Source organism: Carettochelys insculpta, chromosome 14 (assembly GCF_033958435.1).
Source record: "Carettochelys insculpta isolate YL-2023 chromosome 14, ASM3395843v1, whole genome shotgun sequence".
NCBI lineage: Eukaryota > Metazoa > Chordata > Testudines > Carettochelyidae > Carettochelys > Carettochelys insculpta.
Window position 1 is genome coordinate 35,322,770 of NC_134150.1, and position 18,744 is coordinate 35,341,513.

The following is an 18,744-nucleotide window of genomic DNA, read 5'->3' on the forward strand; positions in this document are numbered from 1 at the left end:
GCGGTCAGACTGATAGAAAGTACAAATCTTGACAACCTAAGGCCCTGTAGAATGGGGCTTTAATAGTTTTCATTCAGTTTTGCAATCCAAATGAAAAGGAGAATTGGGCTAGGGTGGGCAGTTGCAACAGACCTTTGGCTTCTCAGCCTCACTGGCTTCCCTATGTTGTGTCTGGCTATTAACATTCTAAGTTTATCTTTCAAATGCAGTCGAGACAATTCTCCAAGCCTGAAGGAAATTCGGAATGGCTGCCAGCAGCAATGTGACCGAAAGCCTAACTTACCCCTCCGGCTTCTCCACACAAGTCCCGATCTGGTGTCTCAAGAGGCCAGCTTGGCTGAATCTCGCCTCAAATCAGTCATTGTCACTTCAAGTGAGATCCATGTGGAAGTGGAGCGTAACAACACAGCTAACCAGAAGATGACAGCCAATGTGGGCAATGATAGTGAGCCCAATCTGATTGACTGTCTGATGGTCAGCCCCACCTGTAGCACCATGAGCATTGAGCTGAGCTCCCAGGCTGACAGGATCCTCGGCTGCTACGTGGAAATACTCAAAATGCTGTGAGTGACTTTTTACAGCCTTTCCTACATCATAATTGTAACCATTAGGGGGCTTTTCCCAGAAATCTGTCTCCTTCAACATCTGTGTGCAGCCAGCAAGATAAGACAGGACTGTAAATCTAATGCTAGCACTGAAGTCCAGTGTTGGAGAGAGGCATCTGGTGCTGCCAATAAATTCTAAAAATAGCATTTGGAGGATGAAAATGGAAAACTTATTTGTACATTGAGACAGCATATTGTTGCTGGCAGCTATTGGTCTTTTATTATCCACAAGACATTCCCATTTCACCCCTCCAGGCCTCTTAGGATTATTGGACACGGTTTTCAGTGGGTGAAGCTAGTTCTTCTTCTCTTATTAGCTTTAAAAGACAGACTCCAGTTTTTAGGCCAAGACCATCTGTTGTGATGAGCATTAACTTCAGTGGGAGTTGAGTGACCTCAAGTGTCTCTCAGTACAACTCAGCTCTTCTCAGGATTGAACCCTTAAAATTTTGCAACTCCTTATGCCTGAGTTTTGTAGGTAGTTCAGATTCCCTGCCCTCACAAGCTACTCTGTTTATTAGGCAGCCTGTGTGGTACAATGAAACCCACATTAGTAAATGGCTGCTCAAGTGATCACTGTGGAATGCTTGTGATAAAGATAAATTAGAATTGAATTCTGTACACTTGGAGATAGTTTGACATGGTCTCTGAGACACTGAAGTTGCCTATTGAGGCTAGTCTTCTGGGTAGGTTTCACTGGAGAGAATGTACTTTCAAGAGGGATTGATACTGAAAGGATTTTCAGAACTAATTTATGGTGTGGAGATTTAAATTGTCAGATGGATGAATCCACAAAATCAAGGGATAAAATGAGATGCATGGTAGAGCAGAAGAATTAGAATGGAATATGTGTTCAAACAGTGAAGCTGTGACCCAAAGGGATTGCATGTCAGGATTCCTGGGTTTTATACTCAATTCCACTTGCAAGTTACAGTGTAATTAATAGATTCTAAGGCTAGAAGGGATTGTTGTGATCACTAGCAGAAACTTCTTGTATACCACAGGCCAGAGAAGTTCCCCAAAATAATTCCTTCAGTAGATCTTTTAGGAAATCATCCAGTTGTGATTTTATTTGGGAGTGATTTTAAGGGAATTCACCATGACTCTTGCAAGTTAAATTATTCCAGTGGTTAATTATCTTCACTGTTTAAAATTTACACCTTATTTTCCATCTGAATTTGTCTAGTTCCCACTTCCAGCTGATGGTCAAATGTTTGTTTCCCTTCTACAGACTTACAGAAAATAAGCAGGTCACCCTTTAACCTTCAGTGTTAGACTCGAAGGAACTCAAATCTATTTAGTGCCTTGCTTTAAGGCATGTATTCTAAATCTTTAATCATTCTTGTGGCTCTTCTCTGATACCTGTCCAATTTATCAACATCCTCTTGAATAGTGAACACCAGAACTGGACACAGTATTCCAGCAGCAGTCACTCCAGTGCCAAATAAAGAGGTAAAATAACCTTTCTACTGTTGATTCACCTCTTTATTCATCCAAGGATCATCTCAGCCCTTTTGGTCAGTGTTACACTGGGAGCTCAAGTGCAGCTGGTTATCCACCACAATACCCACGCTTTTCTCAGAGTCATTGCTTCCTAGGGTAGAATACTGCATCCTGTAAGTATGGCCTACATTCTTTGTTCCTAGATTAACGCTGAGCCATATCAAAAGGCATGTTGTTAGCTTGTGTCCCCCTTACCAAGCAATTCAGATTGCTCTGTATCAGTGACCTGTCCTCGTCATTATTTGCCACTTTCCCAGTGTTTGTCATCTGCAGAATTTTTCAGTTCTACTTTTATGTTTTCCTCCAGGACATTAAATGGTGTAGGGCCAAGAACAGATCTTTGCAGGTCCCCACTAGAAACACACCTGCTCAGTGACAACTCCCCATTTACAGTTACATTTTTGGACTTAGTGAGCCAATTCTAATCCATTTAATATCTAAGCCATGCGATTTCTCTATCATTTTAGTTAGCTTTTCAATTAAAATGTGTGATTCTATTTCAAGTGCTAGTATGTTATATCGACTCTATTACCTTTATCAGCCAAATCTTTATCACCAAAAAGAACCAGGGTTGGTCTGGTAGATATCCTTTTTAGCAGCAAGCTGCTGTATTAGGAAGTTGTGAGTGGGTTGCTCTTTGACTAGATTCCTCCTTCCTGCCTCTTAGAAAATGTCAATGTTAGATCAATAGAGCGTTTGACTTGGGTTTACTTGGCATCTTGAGAGTTTGTGTGTGCTTAGGATGGAGGAGAAATACCTTATATTTATTCCAGTCTCTCTAACTCTTGATATTTGATATTTATTTTCCATAAACATGAACTCCCAGTCCCAATGTTATCTTGGGTGCTGCTCTTTTTTTCTCATTAAGCATGCGCGGTTTTGTGGTTTTCATTTCATCATGCAGCTGACACATACTTTATAAACATATACAAATTGAACCTTTCTGGTCTGGCATCTGTGGGACTGACTAGTGTCGAATGAGAGAATTTGCTGAATCATGGGAGGTCACTGTTATCTAGCAGCATTAGCAACACTTCCACTGCTTACTGGGCTCTTAGAAGACATTTAGGGTTAAATTACAGCTAAATAACAGCACAGAAAACTGAGACCCAGCACTGGTGGCTGTAAACAAACTTTATGGAGCCACAGAAAACTTGGCTACACCGATGATAAATGGTAATCTGGCTAACTAAAATCATGCCAGACCACAGATGTTGCCAGACAAGAGTGTGCTGGACTAGAGAGGTTGAACCTCTAATTACAGGCATTTTCTTCCTTTCTCCTTCCAGTTCTCAGATTTCCTTTATGATGCCTCTGCATCACTCTCAAGTCTTGTACAGAGAACTATAATTTCATTCCATACTTTACATGAACATAGGGCTTGTGACACTATCCACAGATATTTTGAATAAGCCCCTCAACTGAAACAGTGAGGATGGGGAGCCATTACTGATGTAAGGTATGCACATGTGTGCATATGTATCTGTTTTATCGTTAGGCATGCTGCTGAATTGGTCATCCTGGAGACCCAAGTCCACAAAATAAGTTCTGTACATGAGTAATGGTTATAGGAGAACCTGCGCAAGGCTTCTCTGACTGCCCTGCCGATATACCCTGAGAGACAGTGCAACACTTTTAATAAAAAGAGAGCAGTAAAAAAATTTCTGGGGCAAATCCTCCACTGATGAAAATGTTGTATTGTAGTTCCAATGCCCTTCTGTTCCTATTCAAGCCCTGCTTCCTGCTGAAACTATTAACAAAGAGTTGCCAGTTAGTGTCCTTTCTAATGCTGGATATTTTCCCAAACCTGTCCTGAACTAGCAAGTTCTATATTTAATAACATTCATTATTTTAAAAATGAAAGAGAGAAGGAAGCAAAATACATCCCAGTGGACAGAAAATATCAATGCACAATATTCATTATAAATTCATGGTCATTCAGGACTGGACTTGTCTTCGTAGGCAGTCACTAAAATAAGGTCCTTTTTACTGACAATAGTAAGCCAAGCATAAGTAAGTTGCTTAGCACTGAATTTAATTATTTAACTTGTCTGACTCAGTACTAACATTAAAAACAGTAGTCACCAAATATAATGTCTTTGATATCTAATTAACTTAGAGCATCAGTGAGTAATATTTTGAAGCTAATTTTTATTATTTAAAGTCTCAAAAATAAGAATCCTTAACAGTATTTCCAGTTCTTCTAGCTCCCAAACAGTTGGCTCTTTTGAAGAAGTTCAGTTTTGTCATGCTCTTGAGATGACTATGATAAAACAGGAATGTTTGATTAACCAAAGATACATAACTTTAAAATTAAAATCTACCTGAAAAACAAAATACAATCACCACCTATAAAAGAAAAGTCTACGCTAATGTTTAACAAGTTTATTAGCAGGTGAGCAACCATCTGGACAGATTTTAAAGAAGCTGTAATCTCACTTGGAATACAGTATGTTTTTTGTCTCTGAATGATGGGTCAAATTTAATGTCACACACACTCCCACATATCTTGAGCCCTATTGGTACTGTCAATACAAGTCAACACACCTTTCCCTTTTTTGAATGACAGTCTTATTTTTTCACTTTGAATCTATGGTACGTTGACTGAAAATTTACAATTGCAGATATTCAGCTAGAGCAGCTGCCATTGTCCAGTGCCTGGTTTCAGTGGAGATGATTCCCATGCACTGAAGAGTTTCCTGCACAATAAAAACACTTTCACAACGTAGAGCAAATTTCTAGTGTAATGTCAGTAAGCTCTTCTCTGAGGTACAAAACTGCAGGGAGGGAAACATCTGCTTGCAAATTTGGATGTATCTCCCCTTTGTGTGGCTAGTTAAATTCACATACTAAGCCCTGTGCATCTGCAGCAGAGGAAAAGCTCCATGTGTATAGCTTGACTCTCTAGGCCAGAGGTGAGTAAACTTTTTACATCAGGCCCCCAACTTGTCTAATGTAATCCAAACCAACAGAAATTTCAGTTTTCATATAATAAAAACAAAAAAACTAAAAAAAAGAACAAAAAAACCGCTTTCAGCCCATGTAAGAAAACTAAGTAAATACAATGTTAAAAGCTTTATTAATCGTTATAGAAATGTGAATATACCTACATACAAACAGTAACATATTTCAACGTGCTTAATGATATGGATGAGCCTGAGACCCAGAAGCCGATGGTGCTGTGCTCACCTTAAGAAATTTCATGTTCCCCCAACGGGGCGCGTCCACCACTTTGTGCAGCCTTGCACTAGGGCACCAGTTGCAGACTGCACATGTATGCAGGCATCTCTGGGGTTGATTAGTCTTCAATTTCTGTGGGAGTATTCCTACCTTTAGTATATAAGCAATTATGCTACCCCTACACCCCAAAAAAAGGTGTATTGCCCAATTCATGTCTTCTAGAGACATCTACTATTGTCAGCCTGGCTAATATATAAGTGAAAATAGTGGCTAAAGCAGCTGCAAGAGCAGAAGCTATTAGCAGGGACCGCAGCACTGGGGCTTGTGTGTTTTCCATGACTCTTTTTTTTCGTGTTTGTTTACACTGTTGTCTGCAATGTGCTGGGTGCTTTTGAAACCTAAAAGAGGTCCTAAGTTAATTATATAATAAAGACATAATGTTTGATGACTGTTATTTTTGATGCTGGTATTGTGTCAAACTCTTAAAAGAACAATTAAATTCAGTCCTAAGCAGCTTATTTATGCTTGGCTTACCACGGCTAAGGACCTTATTTTAGTGACTGCTAACTGAGATATCTCCTCCAGTCCTGGACAACTGTGGATTTATAATGGGTACTTTGTGCTGATGTTTTAGGGGTTGAACATTGAAGTACAGGACAGAGTGAAGTCTGGTAGCAGAGATGCTTGGACAAGCTCATCTTGCTGCTATTTGTGCTTTGTATCTACTACAAACATTAGAGGACTTCACTCTCCAGTACTGTTGATCCACAACCAGCACAGCATTTGCCTTTAAAACAATAATGCTGAGCCCAAGAGACTTACAGCTCCTTTTCAGACAATGGCAATAGCTTTTTCTTTCTGACCCAAGAGAGTGCCCAGTAATAACGATTTCATGTCAAGCAGCCCCAAAAGTCCAGTCCAAATCTACATCAATTCACACTGCCCCAACCTCAGTTTCTCTGACTGCATGCATCCACTGCAGCTTGCACAACCTCCTTTGCATTCCCTGCATAAGTCAGCACCATACCCTGCATATCCCCAGCAGATTCTCTGCTGTCATGTTTATCAGGGTTGCCCTGGGCTGCTAATATGTTTTGGATTGTTTGCGCCGCATATGACATGTGGGCAGATTTTCATTTTGGTGAAAGGTGATACCTAGAAAGGAAAATGTATTATTTCTGAGGGCAGATGATTGTGATGGCCCTCAGGCAAGTGCAGTTTAGTCAGGGATTATTTAATTATTATTGCTGGCTAACATACTGGACTGACAGAGACCGTTTTCCGGGTAAATTGAATTGTTTGCAGTGACAAGTGGTCACTCTGACAACCTTCACATGTTTAGTACCGGATACCCGGTCTGCTGCTAGCTTTCTGTGAACTTTGCAGAAAGCTCCATGCTCAGTAACGTAGAATCTTGACTTTCATTTTTACATGGTTTGGAAATTTCAGCTGAAATGTTGAATAATGATCTACTGGGGCTTCTTTCTCGCAGAAGCCCTTCATGGGAATAAAGGCTTGTGATTAGTGAGTCTCAGCCTTCAGTTCAGCAGCCTGTCGGGGGGCAGTGATTTCATAGGCACTTTTCGTTGTGCCTTCTGCTTCTTTGTGCACTGTCCCTCCCCTGCTGGGGCCTCTCTTTCCTGCTCATTGTGGTAGTTGTTAACCTCCAACCAGAGATACTACAACTCCCTCCCTTCCTTTTTCCTGTTTTAAATAGTCCTGACTTGTGCAGCAGGGCTTCAGAGCTTGACGGGGATGGGGACGAGAAAAAAAAAAAGGGGGGCGGGGGGAACGGACACAAACAGCCTTACCAGTGCAGTAACCTGAGGGGATTTTCAGAGAGTGAGACTGTGTTTGAAAAGTGAGTTGGTGGGAGAAGAATGAGACATTGCTGCTGGATTCTAATCAGCTTTAGTTTCATTCTTGTTATTTTTCTGTAGTCTTTATTTCATGTTTCTGTAGTCACGATTTGGCTGATAGCAACCATTACTGAAGAGTGACTTGCAAAGGAGATTAGATGCCCAACAAGAGATTACCTGTGTTGAAATTACACTTTTGTGTCCAAATTCTAAACAGTGCACTTTGAGTAGTTTTCTTTTTTCCTAGTGTTTAAAATGGAATCTCATTTATTACTGATGTTCCTCGCAGACCTTCCTCCACAAAAGACAAGTGCTGCTTGAAGTAAACATCCCAGCTTTAGTATAGAGTCAGATTTCTGCATGAGTGTGTCTGCAATGTCTCACTCTCTTCCTCTTTAGTAAAGTTGCTTTCTTTCCTCTTCCCAGTTTCCTTTGATGATCAGTCCAAAACATTTTTTTGATTAGTGCATTTTTTAACTGCAGAATTCTCCAGATTTTACAACAAAGGATTTTCACAGTGTAAAAATTAACCGAAGATTTCACAGGACCTTCAAGTGTTAAACCTCAAATTAGGTTTAAGCTTTTAAGCTTCTGTTGGGAAAGATCTTTGGGTGCTTAATTCAAATACATATTGAAGAAGCCTTGAATTTCTTAGCCCAGTCTTTTGCAGTGGTCTGTCACTTGATTTAAAATATCACTTTTCTCATTGACTGCACTGCTTCTAAATATCAACAGTCCATGTACCGTAGAAACTGGGAATGGAGGTTGTTTGTAACTCTGAAGAAAATGTTACAGCAAGTCTGTCGAACGTTTACAACTGAACGTTGACTTAATACAGCTTTGAAATTTTTACTCCTGAGAAGAAGAGCTGCTTTTAAGCACCTTCATTTAAATGAAACAAACACAAGAATGTTTTTTCCTAATCTTGTTAGATCTTTTCCCTTAAACTTTCCCTTTTTTGTTTTAATATAGTACTGTACCGTGTATGTGCCCTTCCTCCTCCATATATTACCTTTCCTTCCCCCCGCTACAGTTTGATAGTGTATTTCTGGTTCCAAATAAGAGAGGTGGTTGGTTGGTCAGTTTGTAACTTCAGGGTAACTTTGAGGTTATGCTATACAGTAAACCCTTGAGATACACACAGTCAAGTTGACCGGCATCTGATGAAGTGAGTCTGTGCTCACAAAAGCTCATGCTCAAAACTTTTCTGTTAGTCTATAAGGTGCCACAGGACCCTTTGTTGCTGTTACACAATCAAGTTGTGTGTGTCTTGGGTTTACGTGACTGCTGCCCCTGACAGGAGCAGTTCCCTGTGAGGGGCAGCAGCCTGACTCGTCACCCCTGACAGGAGTGATTTTCTGCTCCTGTCAAGGGTGGCAGCTGCGAATGAGGCTGCAGTTCCTGACAGGAGCAGGGAAAAAATGCTTCTGTCAGGGATGGCAGCCTGACTCATAGCTGCTGCCCCTGACAGGAGCGGTTTCCTCTCAGGAGCAGCAGCTGAGGAGCACAGACAGAGGCTTGCTACATGTCTGGGAGAACAGGCACTGCAATCAGCTGTCAAAACCGTGGCCCCGCCAGTGGGCGCACAGCTGCTTGCGGTGCGGTTACTCAGAAACCGCTGGGCCAGCAGCTGTGTGCCCCCCAGCTGGGAGAAGCCTGGGGCCACATGGCTGCCCCCTTCACCCAGCTGCCCCCTCACTCACCCCCTCCCCCAATTTACATCAAATTTGATTTACGCAGAGGTTGCCCATAATGCAGCCTGCGTGCTAATCGAGGCATTACTGCATTTTCTCTCTGAGAGTTATTTGGGAGGAAGTCAGAGGCCCAGTGAGAGTAATTTTCAAAAGGTAACTGCAGATTGAGTATGAATTACAAATTGTGACTAAATGGCCACATCTAGCAGGTGTTTGGCTTTGTCTGTCTCAGAGAGAGATTTAGTGGTTAGAGTACAGTATTCCCAAGATTAATGTTTGTGGCCTGGATGTATTCTGGTTAAACTTTTTGTGCCTGAGTTTACTCACCAGCTAAGGCCTGCTGTGAGGTTTAATTAATATTTAAGAGTCTGGCATTTCTCTAATGAAAGAGTCTGTCTCAGCGTGTAGTGTTTTTCTTGCGTTAACACCAGTCATGCTTCCAGACAGGCCCATCCCCAAGGTCTACTACATTTGAAGGCATGCCATCCTATATGGAAATGGTGGAAAACCAAATCTGCTCTGCTAAAGAATTCCTTCTTTAGGCTTTCTTTCTGAAGCACATAATGGAGTTAGCTCGGTGTTGTACTTGCCTGAGTGTCTGTAAAACTGACAGTACCAAGAGTTGTGCTCACAGTCCACCAAAGTCTTCTGGGTCTGGCAGCTCACAGAGTACTGTAGCTGCAACTGGTTTTTATCTGGTCTTACGCTGATTGTACACCAGTGTAATTCCTCTGACTTTAGGGGAGTTCCTCCTAATTTACACCTGTGTGACAAACAGAGGGCAGGATTAGACCTGATGCCTTGTAAAATCACTGGGCTTCTGTTGCAGAACACCATAGCTTACACAAGATTCACTTTGTATGTCAAGTACTAAAGATAACCAAGAGGATAATAAACAAGTTGGATTTATTTGGAGAGGTAGCTGGGATTCTCAGTCCCAGAGAAAACTGAGTCGAGGTTTTCTGCCTGCACAGTGTCCCATTATGAGCTTAACTGATGTCCTTTCTCATGCTGACATCTTACACCACTTTCTTTCACTGTTTCTTGACAGGGACATTCTGGGGAAAAAGAAATCTGTAAACCATATCCCTAAACTCTAGTTGGCCATAATATTTGAGACCTTTTGCCTACTAGGAGGAGCTGCTCAGAACACGATCTGCCAACTGATTATACTATTATGAAAAAGCAGGCTGTTCTCTGGAGTAATTGAACCAAAAGTGTAGCCTTTTGTCATTTTTCTCACAATGAGTTATACATGTCATGTAAAGGATATGTGCCTTCAGTGGGAATCACACCCAAGCGTCCCACATGGTAGGGTGGAAGAGAGACCACTTGTGTATGGGACTCGCCTAGCTCACAGTGCTCTTGGGTCATTCATTTTTGTGCCTTAAGACTCCGTGGGGTGGGGGTGGGGGTGTTTCTTGCTTTAAAGAATTAGAAACCACCAGGTTTTCTGGTGAGCTGAAATCATCATACTCTTGGCTGTGTTTATTTGCCTCTCTTGTGAATTTGATCATTTTGAGTGTCGCAAAATAGAATTTTATCAGCTCCTTATATTGTCACTTTGTATGTTTGTATTTGTACTTCACATATTGACAGTATTTAGTGGACTGGCTTTTAACTGTATGTTAAACTGCACATCTTAAAGATTGTGGAAAATCTGTTTTATATAACATGAATTGACTTGGTTCTACTAGGGTTGGCTGCTAGGGCCTGTGGATGCCACACTCATCTATATTTTCTTCTCTCTGGAACAGAATCTTTTTCGCCCTGTGTAACTGTTGGGTGGGTTCCCATGTGTTTATTGTCTGTTAATGGAGTGTGATATTTAGTGCTATCAGTATATCATGCATATCTGAGAACATTACACTCTGCTCTGCTCTGCTCTGAGGAGACATCATAATCTTGTGCCAAGTTTGAAATAAAGTTGGAGTCCCTTGTCTCCTAGTTTTTTAAAACCAAATCTAAAAGGTGCTTGAAAGAGCTAAAATCTCTCTCACTCACTCTCTTCTTTAGATCTTCTACAGTGTTTGTCTCATATTAAGATCTTAACTTGCGAGTAGCGGTTCTGCAGGAGCTCCTGGACTTCTTACATCTACAAAGCTAGAGTTTTAGTATTTAGGACAGAGACCTGGGCATTAGGGTTCTTGGGTTCTATTCCTAGTTCAGCCATAGACTCGTCAAATCACTTGCGAGTAGCGGTTCTGCAGGAGCTCCTGGACTTCTTACATCTACAAAGCTAGAGTTTTAGTATTTTGGACAGAGACCTGGGCATTAGGGTTCTTGGGTTCTATTCCTAGTTCAGCCATAGACTCGTCAAATCACTTACATTCTCTTTTCGTTTGACTTACCTGTAACTGATTATAAAATGCCTGTAGTAATACTCTTTGCACAGCTTGTGGGTGGAGCCTAATTAATGAATATTGCAGATCCTTTGATGAAAAGGCACAGAGTACTATTCTTACAAAACCTACCTTCCTTGCTTTTTCCTATTGACCAATCTGTTCCAGCAATTCCCACCTTGTGGGCAGATTGTGGGAATTGGCTTTCCAGGAAAAGACACTTAACATTTGAAGCCAGTCATTCCCATCACATGAACATCCTCCTCTCCTCTGGAAGGCCCCTCAGATAAAATGAATTATCTCTACAGACATTAAAGATGGCAATAAGATGAATCAAGTAGCAGGAGACACGTTGCCGGTGTTTTACAGAGGGAGATATTTCCACTTGTGAATTCTTTCCAGTGGATCAGCCTAAATAGATCTCTCGCTATCTATCCTCTTCTGCCAACCTCGCCTACCCTGTCCAAACACACAAGCAACACTGCTGAAGTATTTTCAAAAGAAAATGTCTGTGGAAAATGACAATGCTATTTTCTCCCTTTCATGATCTAAATCATCCCCTTGGTCGTTGTCTGGTTTAAAATGGCACCATTTCTATGTGCCTTGTTTTGTGCCTAATTTCTTTGGGCATACTTTGCTCTCTGGAGCAGATTTTGCCCTTTTATTCCATTGATTGCACGCCACTGTGTTGTATAATGGAGCGGCTGCCTCTGAGTGGCAGAAGAAAAAAGGTTCTAATGAGTCTTATGAGTGCTTACAAATGGTGCCAAGTGAATTTCACAAAAATCTCAAATTAACTATATGTAATTATTTAATGAATCAGGCCATAAAATTGCAGTTGGAACCTGTAGGACAAATACAAAGGCAGGTTTGCAATCTGGCTCATCCCTACCCCTTCTATTATAAAAGGTCTGATTTGAAGTTCAGAGTTGAGATGTAAATATAATAGCTTGGTAACTGCAGGTCAAAGTTAGATGATGATATTACCGAGCAATTAATTGTGAGAACATCTTGTAAACAACAACATCTTTAATGGGACATGGAGGAGGCCTCTGGATGCCAAGCCTCAGCATTTCATTGTAAATATCTGATTTATTTTCCATGTCAGAGAACATGTTGTAAATGAAAAGGGAAAATGTCACCCTAGATCATTAGAGTGCTTCAATAAATCAGAGAAGTTGCCGCTGCTTACAGTAAATGACTTCTGACTCATTGAGCCAAATGCTGACAGTCTGTATTAAATGCATTTGGTGCTAATAACAATGTTCCTCTCATAGGTCAGACTATGATGACTGGAGACCAGCCCTGGCCAGCTTGCTTCAACCTATCCCATTTCCCAAGGAGTAAGTTCATGGCACCTGATTGTTGATTGAAAACCCTATTGGTGGGTTGTTTATTATGGTGAAATCTTTACCATCTTTTAAACCTTGTTGGACATGAGAACTTTGTATTTTGAAGAAGTCCAATGGAACTTGTGCCATATGGCCACAGAAAGAGAAGCTTGACTTTTTCCTGGCCTTGTGTCCCTCGCCCCTTTTTTCCAAGGTGATCCTGGAGAGGAATGAATAATTTGGTACACTAGGGGGAAGTTGTAGTGGGGGAGGAAGAAACTCATGACTTACTGTCAAGGATGTTTCATCAGTGTGATCAAGACTTAGATTGTTTGTGTCATGGTGTTTTGATAGAAGAAGCTGCTTTGCCACCTAAGGAGCAGCCAAGTTCCCTCAGAAACTTATTAAGAAGCACTAGTGTTTATAAAACGCAAGTCTCCAAGGGTGAAGATTATAGCCCACAATTGTGCAATTTGCTAGTTTATCGTGTTCCCCAGTGACCCAATGCCTTGAAGCAACGAGATTCAGCTCTTTTGGCCTATAGCATGGCTTGGGAAATAGGAAACAGTGCCATCATTTGCCTGAGTCACTCTTCTTGAGGCTCTCAGGGGAGAGTGTAACTCAGTACCATGATGCAATGCACTTTTCAGAATGACCATTAATTGCTTTACTGATGTCTGACACTAATTAGTTATGAACAGGCCTTGCAGTGCAATTAAAGATCACACCTGGGTCTTTAAGGTAGCTAAAATTCTGTTTACAAATCTAACTTCAGTGGCCAAATCATACAGTCACTCCCTTTTGGCTGACATGAGCCTCCTGTTGAAGTTAATGGGAATTTTATCTAAATAAAGACAGGGTTAAAAAAAGACTGGATTTGTCCTTGTGCTGTTTGTTTTTTGTAGCTGTTAAGTGAAGGGGGTGGGGGCTTCATCTCTCTCTGTTCCAGAAATATTGTCACTTTTATGTTACATGGGCTGCAGTTGCTTTGCACATTTATGGAATGTGTTGGGTGTAAGAATTGCAAAAATAAAGAAATTAAATCTTCATACCTTTCTGTTTTTGATTTCAGGGCTCTAGCACATGAGAAATTCACAAAGTAAGTGTTTCTTTAAAATGCCTTTCCATAATACCCTAAACCCATCCTTGCTAGTGCTGATGGGTCATTTATTTTCTTGTCTCCAGTATTTTTGGAAGAGAGGGTCTGAGTGTGTGTGCTGTTCACAATAGTTATGTGATTTCCTTTGTTTATTGTGGCAGCAAAAGTCCAAGGACTGAAGACATTTGATACACACAGAATTTGCATTGTCGCTGTATATCATTGAAAGCTTTGTGAGCCTGTTTTAAATAGGCACCATCACTTTTAGACCACCTACTTGTTGTGAACGCTGTTCCATTTATTTGTCTCTAAACTGTGCAAGTATCAGAGAGGTAGCCATGATAGTCTCTAGTTTCGAGAACAACAAGAAGTCTTGTGGCACCTTATAGGCTAACAGATATTTTGTAGCATAAGCTTTCATGGGCAAAGACCCGCTTCATCAGATGCATGAGTGGGGGCGGGGGGTGGTTTCAGAGGGGTATTTAAAGAGTGGGGTCCCAGTAAGAGGGAGGGCCAGAGCTGACAAGGTCTATTCAGCAAGGTGGAAATGACCTAGTATTAACAGTACTTATCAAAAGAGGAAAAAACAAGTCAGATCAGACAGGGGGATGTGAGCCTTTGTCAGACTCCCCATTAGACTCTGACAAAGGCTCACATCCCCCTGTCTGATCTGACTTGTTTTTAGCTCTTTTGATAAGTACTGTTGATACTGGGCCATTTCCACCTTGCTGAATAGACCTTGTCAGCTGTGGCCCTCCCTCTTACTGGGGCCCCACTCTTTAAATACCCCTCTGAAACCACCCCCACACTCATGCATCTGATGACATGGGTCTTTGCCCATGAAAGCTTATGCTCCAAAATATCTGTTAGTCTATAAGGTGCCACAAGACTTCTTGTTGTTCTCTAAACTGTGCAAATACATAAATAATGTAACCTACAAGAAGTGTGATTCATGTGTGAATTCTGCAACCAGTCAACCGTTGGCTTTCATCTTTCTTTTTAAGGGAGCTGAAATATGTGATTCAAAGATTTGCAGAAGACCCAAGGCAAGAAGTGAGTCTCTTTTTTCCAGATAAACAGAGTAATAGTCAAGGGGGTTGTGAGTGCACCTTTCAGAATGTTTCTTCATGAAGCAGTACAGCTGTCAAAGTGCTGTATAGCTCTGTCAGCTGCCCTTGATTCCACTGGAGAGCCAAGATGGATCCAGGATACAGACTGCAGTGTTCCGAATGGTTCTTGCCTTGCATATAAACATGCCCTCCATCCTGTGCGGTGGTGACGAGCTGAGAATGTCATTGCTTTGCAGCAAAGTGAAACCAGCAGGAATTATTTTCCTAGTTGCTGTGGGTTCCTCAAGCTCTTCCTCGCCTGTTGAAAACAGCCAGGCAGCAAGCTGTGGGTCCTGTGATTTACAAAATGAGTTTTTGTTTGCATTTCAGTTTCGTTGTGTGCCAGTGACATTGTTCTCATGAACAAAGGAGGGTATTCCTGGAATCAGTGCATAGCTCTTGCATCACGACAGCTGACTGCTTCCCAGCCACATATGTAACTTACTTAATGTAGTCAGCTGCTGCTGATTCAGGCAGGGCCTCTTATCTACTTTAATTTTCTACATATCAGTGGGCAGTGAAAAAGCTACCGCAGAACTCCTGGCCAGGAACAAACTGAACCTGCATTGTCATCTGGGTCAAGAGTTTTTGGCATTCAGCTTTTACTTAGACACTCTGGGTCAAACTCAGCACTCTAACTCCACTGGCTTCTGTTGACTTACACCACTGACAGATTTGGCCCAAGATTATTATATACCCAAATGCAAAATAATCAGCTTCGTTTCCCCCCTCACAATAAACCCTACACCATTAAAAAGGCAAAGTAACACCCTGGACGATGTGTTACAAAGCAGATTGCAGGAAGGGGAAGGACTCCAGTTAAAGACCATGGTGGTGGAGGTAATAGAATCTACATTGGCAGTGAAACCTGCAGTGCCAAATTTGGACTAATGAGTGCAAATTTGTTTGGCTAGTCATTCTGCCCAGTTTCTGCCATCTCTGTCTCTACTGCAGTATCTCTCCTGACTTTCACCCCTTGCAGTTTGTGAAGTTTCATTGCAACAGAAAGAACAAAAAGACTTTTCATAAGGAGAGTGAGCAGTCTGCACTCTGCCACTTTTGATGTTCTTCACACACCAAAAATGAAGACCCACATGTAAAGGGAGCTCAGGAATTAGCTGTTTTTTCCCCCATGGGAGCTGCTCTAGATGTAATACCTTTTGGGGTTTTGATTGAAGGAAATGAAGGGAGCTTTTCAGCCAGCATTGATAGAGCTTCCCTCCTTGTTCAGGTGTTGATTCTGTTCTGATGGAAAAAATAATGAATTGTCTGTAGCTCTGTAAATAGTATTAAAACCAAAGAGGCAATCCCCCTGCTTTGTGGAGTGGCTGCCCTGTAAGGGTGATGTGCTGGATGTACTAATTATATTGGTGGCAAGCCTCACTTCTCAAAGTGTCTCTGCTTTGCCTGGTAGGTCCATTCATGTTTGCTCAGTGTGCGGGCTGGCAAGGATGGCTGGTTCCAGCTATACAGTCCTGGGGGTGTGGCCTGTGATGATGACGGAGAGCTATTTGCCAGTATGGTACGTGTCTGCAATAACGTGAGTTAATTCTTTGTAGTCTTTAGCCAATATGTAGCTGACAATAAGTTACTTTATTTGTTTCTGAAAGGAAGGTGGGAATGCATTTTCAGAAGTGAATGCTGTCTCACATAATGCAGGAGTGTCATCCTCTCTTCTGCATATACGAACGAGGCATTTCTACAGCAACAACAAAAACTAGCACAATAAAGGCAGACATGCATACATTCTCAGTTTTGAAAATTTAACCAACATATTTTATTGATATCACACACACCAACTCCAAAAACTCCCATTGGGTGGTTATCACTGATAATGATCTGATGGTCATTAAAATATGATCACCTTGAGGGATTTTGTCCTTGACACCCACCCCCAAATCCCTCAGTCTGAGGACTGTAGGATTCTGTAAATTTTCCACAACACTGAAACATTTGAACTAATATTTACATACACTTATGTACGCACATACACATTTTGACATTTCTATCTAGTTTCTCTTCTCCATCTGCATGTTTTTCTATTCTGTTTTCTTCTGGGGGATATAATTGGAGAACAGCAACATTGTTCTGACAGCTCTTGTTGCTGTTGAAAGTTGTGGCAGTGGACACAAGAGACCAGCATTCATTTTCCAGCTCTGCCATAGACTTCTCAAATGACCCATGTGCCCAACCTGTAAGGTAAATTGGGTGATATTTTTTCCTTATCTCCTGTTGCAAGGAGATCTCTGTTAATGTTTGTGAGGTGCTCTGGTCCAAGAATGATCTGTCACTTACTTTAGAAGCCTATGTCTCATGGGCATTTTTTGAAAATGTCCCTCTTGGGCGATGTAAGTACTGACATGACTGCTTGAATCTGAAGCTGGCCACTCAGTTGTGTGAACCAAATCCTGGTCAGAGCTTAGTTTTTCCTCTCTTTTTTTTTATCCTGTCCTTGCCAGTCTTTCTTCCTGTCTTTGATACAACCGAATCATTATTCTTGAGGGGGCTGCATAACTGTATGGCGTTGACAAATCCAAGGTAGCACGAGATAGTACAGTGCAGGTAACCCATAGCAATGTGCCATAGCCCAGGCTCCTTAAAAGGATACTGATAAATATTTAAAGAGCTCTGAATAACTAAGTGCAAAACCTTTCAGCCTTTAAACTGAGCGTTTCAGTATTTTTTTTCTCACTTTTAACAAATATCAATAAGGACATTTGTCTGAAAATGAGAATCTTTTTCACGAGAAGCATATGAAACAGTAATCCTTTGCTAATGGAAAGTCCTTAGTGACAATACAATGTGCATGAAAAACACACAATTTTGTGTGTGTGCAGAATGGTCTCTGCAGTAGAATAATTTTCAGTGTTTTCCATGAGATTACACTTGTTCTCTAGCACAGTCTGGTATCAAGGTAGCACTGAGGAACTTCATGAGGCCTGGAGCAAAGTTCATAACATGGATCTCCTCTAAAACATGGAAGGCCGCAAGAGTCTGTGGGCATAGCCTATGTGGAGTCTGTAGAAATCACACCTCATTTGTCTTCCCTCTGTTCCATAATATTCTTTGTTCACACCCACACAAACCCTAATTTTTCATCACTTGTCTGCAATATATATGCCCATGGTGTAGAAATGATCTGTGGTGAAATAGCCATGCTGTTAGTTCCAGAAAGATGCAGCTCTGGCTGCATGCTTTGCCTCGTGTCAACCTGGTGCAGGAGAAGCTGTAAAAGACCACTTGCTAATGTATGCTTTCTAAATAATACTCAGTGTGAAGTGCCTCGGTGAGCAAGAAGTCCATCCTTCCCCATTCTGTTCCATATGCCTTGTGTTTGGAATAAGGGCTTTGTTGTCGTCCTCTGTGAGAAGAGTCCGGTTTCTTGGCTGAATTTTGCAAGTTACTTTGCTCTCCTGGTCTAAAACTGTCTTTGGGGTGGGGTGATATCACTCCACACTCTGGGATAGCCCTGGAATATGGAGTCTGTGAAATGGTGGAATGACTGAGCTGAGGAGGATAAAGAGGGGCTCGGTGAAGTCTTGCCCACAAGGAGGAGAAATGTGTGAAAGAGAAAGTAAAGCAGTGCCTTGCGAATGAGAAAGGGACAGGAAAGTTCCCACTGTCTGGCCCAGCTCACTACTGTGACTGGGGGTGGGGGTGGTCTTTTCACACATGCAGTTTTCCCAGCAGCCACTCCAATCGACTCGTGTTCCAGAGAACAGGTGGTGGTGCCTCTTGTCATAAAGGTTTACCCCTCTCCCCACCTGCCTTGCTCAAAGACTCTCATCCAGCTAGGTCAGCAGGATCACCCATAAGCCATTGGCAGAAATCCACTGGCCTCTGTGAAACTGATTGCCAGTACCATGCCCGTACTTCATCTGGCTGTCCCAGAAGACAAAACCGAGTTACCACTGAGCATGAAAGCTGCATTTGTTCCTCTAGATCAGGGCGATGTGGGGAGGACTGCTCTGCTACTTCTCCCCTTTGCTTGGATAACTGGAGACCATTCCCTCCTCTGGCAG

General features: G+C 41.8%; 1 protein-coding gene across 2 annotated transcripts in view; it reads left to right on the forward strand.

Moving 5' to 3' along the window:
• CMIP (c-Maf inducing protein) overlaps positions 1–18,744 on the forward strand; it is a 190,108-nt gene that overhangs the window by 158,294 nt on the left and 13,070 nt on the right. Inside the window, exons 10-14 of one of the 2 annotated variants that reach the window (XM_075008505.1) lie at positions 210–563; positions 12,461–12,526; positions 13,587–13,613; positions 14,618–14,666; positions 16,137–16,262. In XM_075008505.1, the coding sequence (XP_074864606.1) occupies positions 210–563; positions 12,461–12,526; positions 13,587–13,613; positions 14,618–14,666; positions 16,137–16,262 (622 nt within the window). The remainder of the gene's footprint in view (positions 1–209; positions 564–12,460; positions 12,527–13,586; positions 13,614–14,617; positions 14,667–16,136; positions 16,263–18,744) is intronic. The other variant, XM_075008506.1, reaches the window with a different exon arrangement.